Source organism: Sceloporus occidentalis, unplaced genomic scaffold (assembly GCF_023333645.1).
Source record: "Sceloporus occidentalis isolate IW3139 unplaced genomic scaffold, rSceOcc1.0.p SCAF_5, whole genome shotgun sequence".
Taxonomy (NCBI): Eukaryota; Metazoa; Chordata; class Lepidosauria; order Squamata; family Phrynosomatidae; genus Sceloporus; species Sceloporus occidentalis.
In genome coordinates, this window is record NW_028316985.1 from 118,204,257 (window position 1) to 118,220,919 (window position 16,663).

General features: G+C 39.6%; 1 protein-coding gene across 3 annotated transcripts in view; it reads right to left on the reverse strand.

Moving 5' to 3' along the window:
• Positions 1–16,663, reverse strand: part of LNX1 (ligand of numb-protein X 1) — a 109,035-nt gene that overhangs the window by 26,731 nt on the left and 65,641 nt on the right. For all 3 annotated transcript variants that reach the window (XM_089525230.1, XM_089525231.1, XM_089525233.1), the window contains 3 exons: positions 12,592–12,794; positions 8,713–9,084; positions 2,188–2,322 (listed from right to left, as the gene is read on the reverse strand). In XM_089525230.1, the coding sequence (XP_089381356.1) occupies positions 2,188–2,322; positions 8,713–9,084; positions 12,592–12,794 (710 nt within the window). The remainder of the gene's footprint in view (positions 1–2,187; positions 2,323–8,712; positions 9,085–12,591; positions 12,795–16,663) is intronic.

The window sequence follows — 16,663 nt, forward strand, 5'->3', positions numbered from 1 at the left end:
TGCATTACATTTTGCTGGGGAGTATGGTTAGGAATATAGAATACTGGATGTGCCTGTCTACGGAGTTGTTCTCACTAGGTGAAACCCCGCGTTCTGAATCGAATCCAAGGAGTGGCGTTCCTATTAGGATCCGATTTAAACCTAGAACGGTTCTAGAGCAACCCGCAATTGTCCCCACTACAAATCGAATTGTAGAGCGGAATAAAATTTTGAATCGAGTTTTCCTCATTTAACGCGTGTTAAAAAAACACTAGGGTCCGACCTACATTTTTCCATTGATTCAATTTAGGAACCGGAGCATTTAAATAGGAACGACAGCCTTTGAAATTGCGTTAGATGAATGGGAGGAGCGGAGTGCGATGGGGCTGTCCTTGGGGGAGTTGCCCTTTCTGTCCCCATCCGTCTGGCTGTCGCCATTTTTGCTTCCCTCACCCCTTTGTCCGCTGTGGTCTTTCAATAAGAGATAAGGATTATTTTTATTGTTTTATTTAATGGTTTACAGGCGCTTAATCTCTTCAGCGCTTTAAACACCTGAAGTCCCGGCTGCTCAAGGCTTCCCCCGGTGGATTGCAACCTCCCCTCTGTGTGGGGAGAGCCCATTTCTAACGGAGGAGAGGCAGGGAAGGGATGGCTCCTCGCGAGGAGACATCTGATCTCGCCCAGGCAGGGAAGGGCTCTAATCAATGGGGGGGGGGGGATAGAGCCTTTCTCTCTCCCTTTCTCAAATGGAATCTGCCTTCTCCTCCAACCCTGGAAAGAGAATCTTTGGGAAGAGTGCTCCCTCCCTGCTTTTCCAGCAGCCTCCTTCATTGATCTCTGGGCTCTCTGAAGGGATTCTCCCATAGTTCCTCTGGAAAGAGCTTCGCTTTGCCAGAAGCCTCTCCCATTGATCTCTGTGCTCTCTGAAGGGATTCTCCCTGGCTGTCTTGGGAGACAGGATGCTGCCCTCCAAAACCTATCCCATAGTTCCTCTGGAAAGAGCTTCGTTTTGCCAGAAGCCTCTCCCATTGATCTCTGTGCTCTCTGAAGGGATTCTCCCTGGCTGTCTTTTGGGAGACATGAAGAGGGGATGCTGTCATGGAAAACCTATCCCATAGTTCCTCTGGAAAGAACTTCGCTTTGCCAGAAGCCTCTCCCATTGATCTCTGTGCTCTCTGAAGGGATTCTCCCTGGCTGTCTTTTGGGAGACATGAAGAGGGGATGCTGTCATGCAAAACCTATCCCATAGTTCCTCTGGAAAGAGCTTGGGTTTCTTAAATTCACTTTTCCAGAAGCCTCCCCCATTGATCTCTGGGCTCTCTGAAGGGATTCTCCCTGGCTGTCATTTGGGAGACATGAAGAGGGGATGCTGTCATGGAAAACCTATTCCATAGTTCCTCTGGAAAGAGCTTGGGTTTCTTAAATTCGCTTTGCCAGAAGCCTCCTTCATTGATCTCTGGGCTCTCTGAAGGGATTCTCCCTGGCTGTCTTTTGGGAGACATGAAGAGGGGATGCTGTCATGCAAAACCTATCCCATAGTTCCTCTGGAAAGAGCTTGGGTTTCCTAAATTCGCTTTCCTAAATTCGCTAAATTCACAAACAGTCAATGAAATGGAAACGATGCCAAAAGATAAATCGCTTCCAAATATTCCGGATTAACGTTACGTCATTCTGACGTACTATTGATTGACAGCTCCAAATAAGGTATGGAGGAGAAGAATCGCTTTATTTAAACACCGATTTCATGCCAAGTAGGAACGCTTGCAGATAAAAACTTCGATTTAAATAACCAGATGGGAACGATGAACAAAGCGATTCGGATAGCGGGATAAGAACAGTGTTATTTTGAATCGATTTTATTAAAAACGTTGTATTTTAAATCATTTCAAATCTTAAGTGGGAACAACCCCTACAACACCCATTTGTTCTGTAGTTTTCTTCTCTTCACATTCTTCCCACCATACTTCCTGTGAGTTCTTTTCCATCACCTATTCACAAGACAGCAGCACTTCCCAATGTATATAAACAAAGAGGGCCACAGTTTCTGTGTTTACACTGCAGCAGTTAAATGGTGCGCCTTTTGGTGATACTCTCCAGATATGATGCTTAAACATTAACACATTAGTCAATGCACCAGATCACTGCCCCCCTTCTTTTCCATTCACAGAGGAAACCATAATGAGTGGAGGAAACAGTACTAGGCCTCACCTTGTTAGGATTGTTCCTCAGACCAGGAAAGGGTGGATGGCTTCCGCTGTAATCCCATCCAGCCTCCTGCAAGATATCAGGGGTCTGTGGCCTGGTTTGCCGAGACACTGTGAAATGAACCCGCTTCTCGCTGGCCTGTAAAGCAGGGCAAAGATAAAAACCATGCTTGTTAATCAGTGGCAAAACCATCTTTCCCAGAATTAGGAGAATAAGAATTGAGTCATATTTATTAATTATTATTTTATTATTATTAATTATTCTATATCCTGTGACAGCCTAAATGCTTGGCATGTATATATATCAGGAGTAAACAACTGCAAGCCGGTCAGGATGGCAATTTTCTGCCTCAGGCAGGATCCAGGAACTGCCAAAAATGTCCCCCTACCCAAAATGGATGGAAGTTCACTTCTAGTTTTGAAAAATTGGGGGAAATCGCAGAGACTCAATTATCAAAAGTGCAGGACACCTGTCCTCTTTTCCATATGGCCACCATAACCATATTGCTATATGTAACAACTGCAGGCCCTGCTCAATACAACAGAGAAGGTGAAACTGAGATGTTGCATTTCTAGATTATTTTGTGTGTGTGAAATATTTGTCTAGGGTAAAATAGTTACATGTATCTTCCCAGAAACGATCTCCATAGGGATGTTGACTATGTCCAAAACAGTTTGTGAATGTGGGTTTTTTGGGCTATGTGGCCATGTTCTAGAAGAGTTTCTTTCTGACGTTTTGCCAGCATCTGTGGCTGGCATCTTCACAGAATGCTTGCCTGGGAAGGACTTGGGTATATATATTGTGCGATCTGGAAAGGCAGGAGTGATTTGCATGTGTATTGTTCTGTTATTTGTGAACATCTCCAGGCAGGTCCCTACCTTTCCATGGGCCCTGATCCTCATCAAACCCCAACTGCTGGGATTATCTTGAAGGTAAATTCCACTATCTCTGATCACTAACTGAAAAAAGCAGGGAAACTCTTTTTCTCTGTGTGTGTGTGTGTGCTTGAATGACAACCTGTGAGCAACTGTGGTTGGTATTTAATGCATATCAGTTAATGACATCCATCTGGGGCCATCCCTAGATCTCAAGTTGTGGTCAATTAAGCTCAGATTCTGAACTGGCAACCCTATATATAAGTAATGTATAAGTGTACATGTTTATACATTATAAAGGCAACTATATACATTTCACAATATTGTCTTTTCTAAAAGAACCCTAATATTCTTTTTTTGTTTTTATTTTAAATGACAACCTATCATACAGGAATATAAGCATCTGTACTTTAAATCACACAGTTGCTTTAACAGGTAAGGGGTAGTCTGAAAAGGTTTTAGATTCAAGCCGTAGGTGTGATATGAAAGCATCCAGTGATACTAAGACTAGTTAATATACAAGTCTGTTCTATACAAAACATATGATAGGGTCATTTAAAGGTTGATCTGCCTCTCCGTGGTTTATCTCCAAACTGGTTATTTACAGGAAAGTTGTAAATGTGATTAATGATGGGGCAGAAGTAGTAATCCCAGGAGTTCAAATAAAGTGTTTATTTGAAATCTCGTGATTTTTTCTTCCCATGTCATTTGAGTTCAGAAGATTCTCACAGTTTAACTTGAGAAAAGGATAAGTGGTTATGACTCCCATTTTCAGGTAAAAGAAATGGCTCAAATCCAGAGGACATTATTTATGTTTAAGTTAGGGATGTGAAAAACTCTCAGTCTCTGAATCCTACCCACATTTTCTTCTCAGCTTTGTTGTGTATTAGGTTGAAAGACAGTTATCTTCTTGCATTGAAATATGCACAATTCATGCATTTATTTTTCAAAATTTATCTAATTTACATAATTTCCCATATTGACTAAAACATCTTTCTGTGTCTTTTCTTATCAAGCACTATCTGAGCATTTTTGCTATTTTCACTGAAACAATTCAAATCCAGTGACATTTCTTTCCTTCTCTGTCTTAAGTCATAAGGTCATAAGATTAGTATGATTAACTTTCTGAGAAACTATACTGCTGATGAAAAAGAGGTCCCATTTTAGCTGTAGCTCATGACTCAGTACTCCTCAAATCAATGGAATATGTCAATCATGATTAATGCAAACTTCATATGCTTTCAATTAGCCTTAGTCATTACTAATTTCAGTTGGTTTGCAGCAACTCCATAGCAAAAGGACAAACTTGAACACTAGTAATCTACAACAATATCAAGTTTGTACTGACTAAACCTCACAGGTTCTAATATTTAGCTAATAACATTTCATTGACTAATTACTGTAGTCTCTCCCCCCCCACACACACACACACACGTTACCTACTGGGGATACATTGCACAACCCTAGTGGATGCTTGAAATCATAGACAGTACCAAACACTATACCAGTAATATTTTTGGACAGCAATTGACCACATTTAACTGAAACCAGTGAACACAAAGGGGGTGACTACATAATATTTTTGGACCATGGCTGACAACAGGTAACTGAAATCATAGAAAGCAAAACTGCAGATAAGGGTGGACTACTGTATTTCAGATGGAGACAGGAAGCAAGTGAAAGCTATTTTGTCTATCCTCTTGTGATAAAGCAATGGACGCTTTATCCATCTGCAATTGTCTGAAAACACAAGAAAGAATTTTTCCCTTTGTAATGAATGCTTTATTCATTTGCAATTATTATTTGTCTGCCTGCAAGTTTTTTCCCCCAATTTATGATGAGAATATCATGGTATTTTCTTGGTAAGATTTGTCAGTGGGATTGGGGATTTGCCTTCCTCTGAAACTAAGAAAATGTGACTTGTTCAAGACCACTCAGTGGGTTTTCATGGCTAAGTGGGGATTCAAACCCTGGTCTCTTTGAGTCCAGTCCAACACAAACCACTACACTGACTCAGATTTGCAATTATATGCTGATATAATTAGTTGATTAAGTGATAAGCTGACTGTAGCTCATCTAGTTTCTTCAACTGGTAGTAGTATGACTTCATTATAACCTACAATTATATTATCATGTTATCAGTTGTTTGGTTGATTTAATTGACTGTTACTCATCTAGTTTCTTCAACTGATAGCAACAATACACATACACATAGACATATATATGACACAATTCATTACATCTGTCTCCTCCTGGAACTGCATGGGGGAAAATAAAGGAAGAGCACATATATAATAATGGCAATGAGGTAACAATGGCAAGAAATTCAAGTATTAAGCATGGCTAATAAGATTCATGATCATGAAGGTCAAATCTTGGAAGTAAGTTCCCAGTTGGTCATGTTGTTTAAATCCCGAAAGATATGTGTGTTTCAAATATCTATATAAATTATGTGCTCTCTTGGAAATGAAATAAAGGTTTCCTTTGCATTATTAAACATTTGAGAGAATGGTGTCAAGTTCATCATATGCATTTGTACAGAAAGCATGAAACGTGCTCTCTACAATCACTGTGACTAGGATGGCCAGATTTCCACTTTATTGCTGATAGTCCTTTATTTGAAAGTCTATAAAAGGACAGTCATCCATGAGGAGGTGTCTTCTGTTTGCAGAACTCTTGAATCCAAATCTTGTTTAAAGATCATTAACCAACAGAAGAGGGGCCTTTAACTAGGTTATCAAGGTTAGAACTGGCTCAGTTTTAGAGGTTATCTGGCCTCAGTCTCCCCCTCTATTGTGAGAGGTATTAGGTTTTTATTTTAAATTATTTTCAAATGTTTATCTGCATAGTATGCAAGTTTTATGCATACACCCTCTTTTTGAAGATCAGTTTATTAAGTGGGCACCCATCTGTGATAAGCAATTATTCTGAATATCACCCACTGGGAGAATATTCTGAACTTGTTTCCTAACAGAATATGTATCCTATACTTCATGAGGAACCTGCACAAAGAATGACAAGGAAGGAATGGGCAGACAAATTTGTTAGGCCATGAAGGCTATTTTAATGGCTACTTTAACAGGTTTAATGGATAAAGCAGACATATGCAATTGCAGAAGACCTGGAAATCAATTTTCTATCCTTCAGACCCTCTGGGGGCTGCATGGACTGCCAAAATTAGCACCCCTAAAAATAATAATAATCTGGAAGTGGTCAGAATTTAACCAGTGCAGGGGGAAAGGTTGCAATCTTTTTAAAAGGTGAATTGTCTCTTGTGGAAGCTTCCAGGTGAGGTAATGCACTCTCCCTCAATGGACTATCTAGAGAATATGCTCAAGGCTTAACACTGTCTTGGTTACAAGGCTATGAGAAGATCTCAATAAACAATTGTGGGTTCACCATGGAGACTTGGGTATTTGCACATCCCTATTGTTATTGTTGTTGTTCTTGAGTGCCTTCAAACTGTCTGCAACCTGTGGCAGGGCTAAGGTGAATTTTAATATTTACTTGGCAAGATTTCTTCAGAAGGGGTTTGCATTGCCACACCCTGAGGCTGAGAGAGTATTATTATTATTATTATTATTATTATTATAGTTTATTTCTATAACACTGTAAATGTACACAACGCTGTACATACAAATGATCAAATCAATAAAAATAAAACCTGCCAATGGCGTATAATCTACACAATACGTATAAAACAATAGGTAATAATATAAAATAGAATTGGTATGACTTGCCCAAGGCCACCCAGTGGGTTTTCATGGCCGAGTGGGGATTTGGATCCTGGTTTCCCAGCGTCCTCATCCAATACTCAAACCACACTGATTCAGTGCACACCAAAGAACATTGTCTGCCTGCTTCTGTCATTTTTACTGAAGAACCAATTGTGTACATCAAGGCTGGAATCTTAATTAACATGTATTCAGGTCAAGCTTCAAAGAGATTATCATACGGTGGAAACAATTGTTAAAAACCAGAAGTTAATCTTTTGAAGCACTTATTCAACAAGAATGGTAGAGGCAGAAAGTCAACAAAGCACCATTTAAAATGATTAATGGCTCCAGACTAACCTCAATGATTTCAGTGGAACTTACATATGTAGTAGGTTGTATTTGAGCCAGTGTGGCATAGTGGTTTAAGTGTCAGACTATGACTCTGGGAAGCCAGGGTTTGAATCTCTGCTCAGCCATGGAAACCCATTGGGTGACCTTGGGCAAGTCCCACTCTCTCAGCCTTAGAAGGCAATGGCAAACCTCCTTTGAAGAAATGTTGCCAAGAGAAACCTAAGATAGGTCACTTTGAAACACATAACAACAACAAACAACAAGGGTGCATTTAGGTCTACAGCACAATTCTGCGTTCCAAAGTGTGGATGAGATTAACTGAATTGAAAACAGTTGCAGTTCATGAGAAAGAAGTAAACATGGAAATGTTAATTTTTGGACTATCCCTCCAAAACCAACATGGCTGTTAACTGTTGTTTGAAAGGTATTGTTTGTAATTTTGTAGTTTAGTCCCCCCACAAAATAACTTTTCCAAACTTTGGGTAAGAGTTGGGTTTTGTACCCAGATTGGTTCCTCTCCTGGCATCTCTGATGTAAAGTATGCAATAGTAAAAATAAATAAATAGGGTAAACCTCTGGCAGAAATCCTGGAGAAGCACTGCCAGAATAGACAAATCAGAGGTGGGGAAAGTGTGGCCTACTGACTACATGCACACCCCAAGCTGAACTTTGTAGGCCTCAAGCTGCCCTGGGTGATACAATTTCTGGGGTGTTTTAGGCCAAAAAGAGACCTTTTTTGAACCAGAGGTGTGGCCCTCCAAGTTCTCCCAGGTGACCAATGCAGCCCTCTAACACTCAATTGTTGTCCATTCCTAGTCAAAATGGACTAATAGTCAGACTTGGCATAAAGCAGCTTTGTGCTTCAAATTTGCAAAGCTCCTTGTTTAGATGTTCATGCCCTACTTAGCAATGCACATTACATTCACATCCCATTCCTTTAGCTATACCTCACCCTTCCCTCCAGAGATACTTATAAAATGAAGGTTACTTATGAAATCAAGTCCACTTATAAAATGAAAAGATTTGCAGATAAAAACACATGTGGCCAAAAGCATGCAAAAATGTATGATTAAATCGTTTTTGTGTGCAGAATTTCCCCCCACAGTGTAATGCAGGGGCATAAACAGGGTTTAAAAAACTCATTTGGCACTAATGGAGGCTCCCTGCCCCTCTTTTTTACAGCCCCCATTCAGGGGAGAGAATGGAAAAGAATGTCTACAGTTGAGGTTTAAGGGCCCAGATTCAGATTAGGACTGTAGACATTTCCTTGTGAGTAAAAAACAGTGCAGTCCTAAGCCACACATGGTGTATTTAACATACCATGAAGTTTAGCTCCCAGTCTAACAAAGTATTATTTATAATACTCTGAAGACACTTCAGGGGTGGTTGCTTTGATTCTGCCAGAAACCATTTGCACTTTCCCAGGAGCTTTGACAAATAGTGTGAAATCAGGAAACACAGCTAACTTGGCAACAGAACAGATTTTCCCCTTGCTAATATGTGTATAAAGCACTTCCACCCCAATGGTATCTCATCACCTTTTATCAGATACACTTAAAACCTGGAAGGAAGCTGTGGCAACAAACCTGTATCAGATGGGCTGCACTTTCTGGACCTCCATATCGTAGATCATGCCCATTAATTGCCAGAACTCTGTCATTCTCTTGGAGCTGTCCATCCCGGGCAGCAAGGCCACCTTCCAACAGGTTGAAGACAAAGACCCCAGTTTCATTGGCCCTGCGGACCAGCTTGATCCCCAGCTGCTCGTCGGGGCTGCTTTTGTTCAGAATAACATGAAAGCTGTCATCCCTATTGCAGGGAAGTTCGAAAGAAAGCTGACTGTTTCGGCATCGGTACCTCTGCTCTCTGAGGACAGTGAGGCGGAGGATCTGACAGGGCTGCTTCAGGACAGACAAGGCATAGTTGTGTGGCACATTTCTGATGTCGATGCCATTCACCTGGGAGACAGAACCATACATCAGGAAGGTAAAAGGCCATCTAATTGGAACTGGCACTGCAGACAGGAGACCTATTTACACAGATGGCTTCCTGCTAAAGTGACATGCAGCACTGGCCTGCATCAGAAGAAGCCAAGTTTTCATTATATAATATACCCTCCCCCAGGACAGCACACACTGTACTGTTTTCTTCGTCTCTTGCTGATTATCTCCAGACACAATAGCTATTTTTCATTTTTATTGTATCTGTTCTTCAGGCTCCAATATCCCCTTGTCTATTTTAGATTGAGTCCACTGGTTTCAAGCTCAGTTTCATGTGAACCTTCACCACTTTTTTCTTTTGCATTTCTTATCTGTCAACACTAAGCTACTTTGATTAAAATCGGAACATGCAGTTTCTACATCCTCAGCCTCCTAAATGGAATGGAATCAATTCACTGATCATAGGCCATATTTTCACTTGATATTTAGACAGAAAAACTGATGCAACTGATAGAGGGATATTTAGTTGCAGATGATCCAAATTTTAATTTTTTTGAGGAATCATGTATATTCGAAATGGCTTCTAATTAAACATTTTATACCAATGTTTTATTTGGGTTCTTTCTGTATTTTTGTATTGTTTTGCTGGAACAGTTCATTCTGTATCAGATAATACTTCCAGCCATTACTCTGATGCAAAATTATCTCTTAGAAATTAAGTTTTACAGTGCAGCAGTTGAACTAAACTGTGGAAGAGGCACTCATTCTCCAGCCCCTTCAAAGAAGAATAACTCTTCTTTTTTTGCTATACACTTAGAGGAAGAGCTAAATTCACCATTCTGCAATGCAAGGTGCAGAGTAGGGAACTGGAACTGTACGTAATTCCAAATCTCTTCACGGGTTCTTTCGGTGCCAGACACTGACACATATTACTTATATAGCATAAACTTTATTGGTGGTAGGTGATTCAGCGGACAATACACAGCAGAATATTCCTACTCTTTTACAGCATCCCTTCACAGTCAATAGTAGAATTGGGCCCCCAAACAAATTCTTCCCTGACTTATCCCTTTGACCAACAACCAAATCAGATCCCTATCACTAGATATATGGGGAGCCCTTGTGCAGAGATGCAATCGACAAGACAAATGGAAGATGGGGTTCCAAGGGTTATATACTCAGCCCCTGTATCCATGGATCATTTATCTAAGGATTCAATTATCCATAGCTTGCAAATATTTAAACATATATAAATTCCAAAAAGCAAACTTTAAGTTTGCCATTTTATGAAAAGGATACCATTTTATTATGCCATTGTATTTAATGGGACTTAAGCATCCATGGATTTGGGTCTCCACGAGGGGCAATCCTGGAACCAACCAACCAAGCAACCCTTCCCCAAGGACCCACTGTTATATCTAGAAGTAAACAAACAAAATCAAAGTGCACATGTGGGACCTACCAAATTAGGGACCCCTAGCTATGATGAGAGCACCTTTGTGGTGTAGTGGTTTGGCTGTTGGACTATAACTCTGGAGACTAGGGTTCAGATCTCCATAAAGCCATGGAAACTCACTGGGTGACCTCAGGCATGTCACACTATCTCAGCCTCAGAGGAAGGCAAAGGCAAACCTTCTCTTAACACATCTTGCAAAGAAAAACCCATGATAGCCTTAGGGTCAACAGAAATTGGAAATGACTTAAAGGCTCAAAAAACAACAACAACAAACTATGATTAAATATGATGGTAGTTTCCTGTGCTGGAAAATGTCTCTTTTTCTCTTTACACTGCACTCAAACCTTACCTTTAGCTTAGAATCTAGGAAATGCTCTCTGATTATATGAACAGTAACATTTCCCTCAGAAAGGCTTAAATACCCTGAAGGTACCAGATCCTGTCTGATTTTGGAAGCAAGGCAGGACCAGGCCTGGTTTGTACTTCGATGGGAGACCACCAAGGAATACCAGGTACTAGAGGCTATATTTCAGAGGAAGGCAATGGCAAACCTTCTCTGAGTATTCCTTGGCTAAGAAAATCTTGCAGAATTCATTGTTTTAGCCTACTGTTGACAGGCAAGTTGAACATACATATGCATACACACACTATTGTTGTAGTTATTGTTCTTGTGTGCTTTCAAGTCATTTCAAGCTTATGGTGACCCTAAGGTAAACCTATCACAGGGTTTTCTTAACAGGTTTTGTTCAGAGGAGGCTTTGCCTTTGCCTTTCACTGAGGATGAGAGAATGTAACTTGCCCAAGGTCACACAGTAGGTTTCCATGGCTGAGGGGAGATTTGAACTCTGGTCTCCCCTACATCATGACAGCTCTCTCGCACAAACATTGTTTCCATCAAGGAAGAGAATCTGCAGCAACTCTTGAGTTGTTAATCTATTGTGTCACTTAGAGCAAGTTGACTGGCTAGGATGGCTAGGCCTAGAAACATATCTGGAATGTGTGACTGAGCAAGGATGACCAGTCGGATTTAGTTACAGTAATCAGAAAGCAGTGGCCAATGTTGTATGGTTGAACAAACCCCACTCTAGTATTACTGTGTCCCTATGCAGCTCTCTCTACTTTAGGTGATTTTATTCATCTCTAATTTACTGAATCAGAGAAAAAGCAAAATACAATCTTAGATACAAAGGAGGAAGGCCTGATTTTATCTTGTAGCAAGGGCTGTGACCTGTCCATCTCTTGTCTACGTGTTCCACAAACCTCCATTCTGTAGGACCTCCACCCACCTGTTATTAAATGTGTGGAAATATGAGGAATTGAATTTAGGCCTATTGAGTCCATGGCAAGGTACATGTGAGTGTATGTGGGGAAGCATCTTTAATCCAAATATTTAGGCTTAATTAGATAATAGCTAATGGTTCAAAACACAGTGCATAAATAATCCAGTTTGAGACTGCTTTAACTGTCCTGGCTCCTGGGGATTGTAGTTTATTGTGGCACCAGATCTCTCTGACAGAGAAGGCTAAATGTGAAGTCGAATGATTTCATGGCCGGCATCCATAGTTTTTTGTGGATTTTTTGGGGTATGTGCCCATGTTCTAGAAGAGTTTCTTCCTGACGGTTCCCTGGTGAACTCTTCTAGAACATAGCCACACAGCCTGAAAAACCCACAAAAAAGAAGGGTAAATGTTTCACAAAACTATGGTTCAGAGAATTCCCTAGCATTAAGCTAAGGTAGTAAAAGTGTTCTCAAAGTGGATTATTTCTCCAGTGTGTTTCAGACCAATGAAACAAACCTTATCTGTTTAAGCTCTAAATGAATCCTCACACATGAGTGGGCAAGAAAAAGAATATGCTGTCATCTCCCACCTTTTTAAAAAAATCATTTTCCATCACTTACTCCTTTTTTTTCTTTATATCATTTCCATCATTTCAATTTCTTCTATGTACCCTCAGAATGTTATTTGCCATCCCCTCCAACCAAATGAGAAACTGTTTTAAAAAGCTATGCCTCTACTTATATTATTACAGTCTCTTTACATTTGTATCCTCCTCTGAAAAGAGTGTACCTTCAGTATCATGTCCCCCGGCAGTAATCTTCCATCTCTGGCGATGATGCCATCTTGATAGATGTGCTGTATTATTATGTGAACCAATGGTGTTTCACTGCCTCCCACAATCCTAATGGCAAGGCTTTCATTGGGATCACTACGGTTGATCTTAATGCTGGTAATTTCACCATCTGGGATAAGATGATACAACCTTGGGAAGACTGAAACAAACACAGCAAAAACATTTATTTGGAATGCAGATTAAAAAAAAATCTAACTGCAAAGCATTTCAGGATTTTTCACTAAGATCCAATTATGTTTTTAAACGATTGGCTATATATTAAAAAGGGTAAAAGATCACATTCATCTTAGTACATTGTTCTGGAAGGATTAATTTTTAAAAAGTAATCAAAATAATGCATACTAATTTTCACCTTTTTATAACTACTTCTTTCTCCTGACACATCTCTTTTTCACATAAAACAATTTCCTCTAACAAACAAATGATTACTTTGTATACAGCACTTCAGTAACCAGCATAGGCACACATTTAAATGAAAAATTAAGCAGAGTGCCTTAAATAGCGTTATATCTCTGGGATCTAGACTTGTAACCACATTATACATCTTGGAAAAATTACATTTTTGACTAGAATTTCCAAGATCCTTCTGCTTTGGACTGTTGTACAAAATTTCAACTGTTCTGAGATCTGTACATTCAGGAGAAGTCTGACTCAGCTATCACACTTTGAAAACTATCTGATTGCATTTTCCCTGCCAGAAGTCCACTTACTACAATTTCCAAGGCTTAATTGGACCGGGCCTATAATAAGAAAAAAATGGATAGGGAGGGGGAAGAGGAGATGTACTGATTTTTAATTTAGCATGAGCTTTCGTGGATATCAATCCATTTCCTCAGATGCATCAATAGAGTGACATTAAAGACATAGGATTTTAAACACAGTTGCATGGTTGTGGGAGCAGGAAAAAATGTAATAGGATACAGAAATATGCCCGCTGTGAGAGGCCCTGACAGCTGCCCAAAGATGCCACCTGTTGGTGGCCTAAATATTTGAATCCATTCTTAACATTAAAACACAGGAGTTACCTTTCTGACCACAATTCCCAGAATTAATCAGCTTGCATGACCAGTACTGACTGAAATTGTCTAAAATTGACTGGAAACAATCCAGAGTTATTTAACAAGTTTTCAAAGTTCTTTATCAAAAACAAAGTTTGTCCAGAATATGCTTCCATTCCTAGTTCAGCACAAACTATTATCAACATTAAACAATTTAGACATTTCTATGCAAAAATATGCTGATAAGACTGACCAGATCAAGCACACTCATTTTTTTTATCTAAAGCCATGAGCAAACTACATACTAAATGTCATTCAGAACAATCTTGTCTTCCAGTCTCCAACACTCTTTATTAGCTACTTGCAACTGTATTCTGAGTATGATTTGTACATGTCGAATGGTGTGGAAGACATTGGATCTATCAATACTAAATAATCATCTGGGTGCAGAAGTACCTGGTACTTTGTTTCCTGAGTAGTTATTATTGCTTACTTTCTTATTATTGGTACAGACATTTAATTGAAATGCACCGATACATTTACAATGGTAAATAACAATAATCCATTCACTTTAGCATACAGTGGCTTAAAAGTAGCACAATGCACACAGCCAAGGGCTTACTCTACCATCAAACACAGACACTCCATTACAGCTTTTCTGGGGAGGCTGCAGCAAAAAAGGGAGATTGTGCATTCCTCCATCTACTTGATTCTGCCCCTGTGAGATCTCTGCTCTTATGTGAGACCTCTGCTCTTATGTTATTTTGCCAGTTAAGACTTGTGGGGGTGGGGGAGACAACCAAAAGGACTTTTCTGTGCAAATTTCCAGCAATTTCAATCATTTTTCCCAAGAATGAATATTGGTTTTCTCATGTAATGTGATAATTACATGATCCTAACACTTGACATACTTATTCTCTTAACTGGGGAAGGGGAGATGTCCAGGAATGCTGGATTAGCAAAAACAGAAACATAAATTAAAAAATGCTAGTCCAGAACCTTTACCCAAGCTTGTGCTAAATTCGTACCTAAATTGAATTTTTTTTGTCCCTTGCACATGTGGAAGATGGTTTGCTTGTGTATTTGCCCATCGATTTTAAACTACAGTGCCAGAAAATCAATGTATCTATTTGCATATTCTTTAGGGAAGAGGATTCTGGGGTTTGGGGTTTGGTAACTTTTTAAAAAATCTTCTCCAGTAGATGATTCTCCCCTCTCAAATATTGGGGATAGAGGATTTGCTTAAATGGACTTGTATGAAAGTGTCTTATTAATTTGAGTAAGATCCTGTTTAACCAGATCCCTAATCACATCCCCAGTTTCACTGTTTCTCTTTCTGCTTTGTGGAGGCAAACTAAATCAATGACTTGTCTTAAACAATCCTACCAGATTTCTTTCGTTATCTAGCTATTTATTATGCTCTGTTTATCACCAAGTCATCTGTCTGCTCCATTAAGCCTGTTTTGCCATATTTGGGCTGCAGACTCTAGCTAAGAACACAGATTGCCTCCACAGCCTTGTCTGGTTCAGATTTTGACCAATCTGTAGCATAAACTATCTGGCTTGTTATATCCTTGCTTCTTATACTTCACGTACCTTCTTCGACTGTATCAGTCATCCTGTTAAGTCTTATTGACACGAACCTACAATTCTCAGCCAGTAATTGTTTGTTTTAAGGTGAAAGGGTCATTAATAACCTTTGCTATGACATACATTTTTCATAGAAATACAGTCTTTCCACCAAACCTAATTATGCCAGAAATTCTAGAAAATCATAGCAAGTATATGACTAATAGGTGACTGCAGTGATCATCTTTAATACTCATGCTTTTGCTGTTTGGCATTTCTTATTCTGAGTATACTCTGTCACATTCAAAATTGACATTGGGCTAAACCTGTTATTTATCCTACCTTAAGCTGAGCTACTGAAATCAATGTGGTTTAAGTAAGTTGTGACTAACAAGACCTTCATTCCAATGGGGCTGCTTTAGGCAGGACTCACACTGGCTTTCAAAATAGTAGAGGTTGAGTAGCCCTTATCTGGAATTTTGAAATATTTCAAAAGCCCAAACCTTTTGAGCTACAACACCAGCAGCACAATACATACCTGTACTATATTTGCAAGGCTGGAGAGAGACTCGAGGATCTGTGTAATGGTGGGAATCCACATCTCCCACCATTTCACAGATCCTCAGTATCTCTCCAGCCTAATTATGTTTTATTATATATGTTCAAATAGAGGTATTACAAAATCCCCCAAAATCCAAAATACGGAACAGTTCTGGTCTTAAGCATTTCAGATAAGCGATATTTAAGCTGTAGCCTGGGTCTCTCAGCTTAACTACCTCACATGGTTGTTGTGAGGTTAATATGAGTACAAGACGAAAAGCTATGTACTTTGCTCTTGAAGAAGAAACAGGGTAATATAGTGATAATACTGTTTTGGCATGTTGCTGAAGTGCATGATAGCACAAATACATGGCTGCTACTCAAAGAATAAGAATACTCTTTGTAGTAAACATCTACCAATATTTGTCACTAATGGACCATCTTACCTTGTCTTATCAAGGATACAAGCTATTAACCACAGTGTAAAGGAGGAAGGGTTTTGAACCAAAAGAGACCAAAGATCATGAAGGTAGATTATGGCCCTATACAGACAGGCCAAAATAAAGCTGCTTCAGGACACTTTGGAGGTATGCTGTTTAAATGTCCGGAAGCTGCGTCAAAGCCATGATCCAGTCCTAAGGACTAGAGCGCAGCTTTGGAGCAGCTTCCAGACTCTTAGTACGCATGCATCATTGAAACAGTATACCTCAAAAGTGATCCAAAGCAGCTTTATTTTGGCCTGTCTGTATGGGGCCAACAACATATTCCTAAAATGCATTGATTGTTTATCAGTAAAATGAAGATTCTAATACCTCCCATGTCTTACTGGAAGCTGCTGTAATGCACAGAACTCTTACATTTGAAGTGATTTAAGAAAACCAGAATGGTTACTTATTTCCTG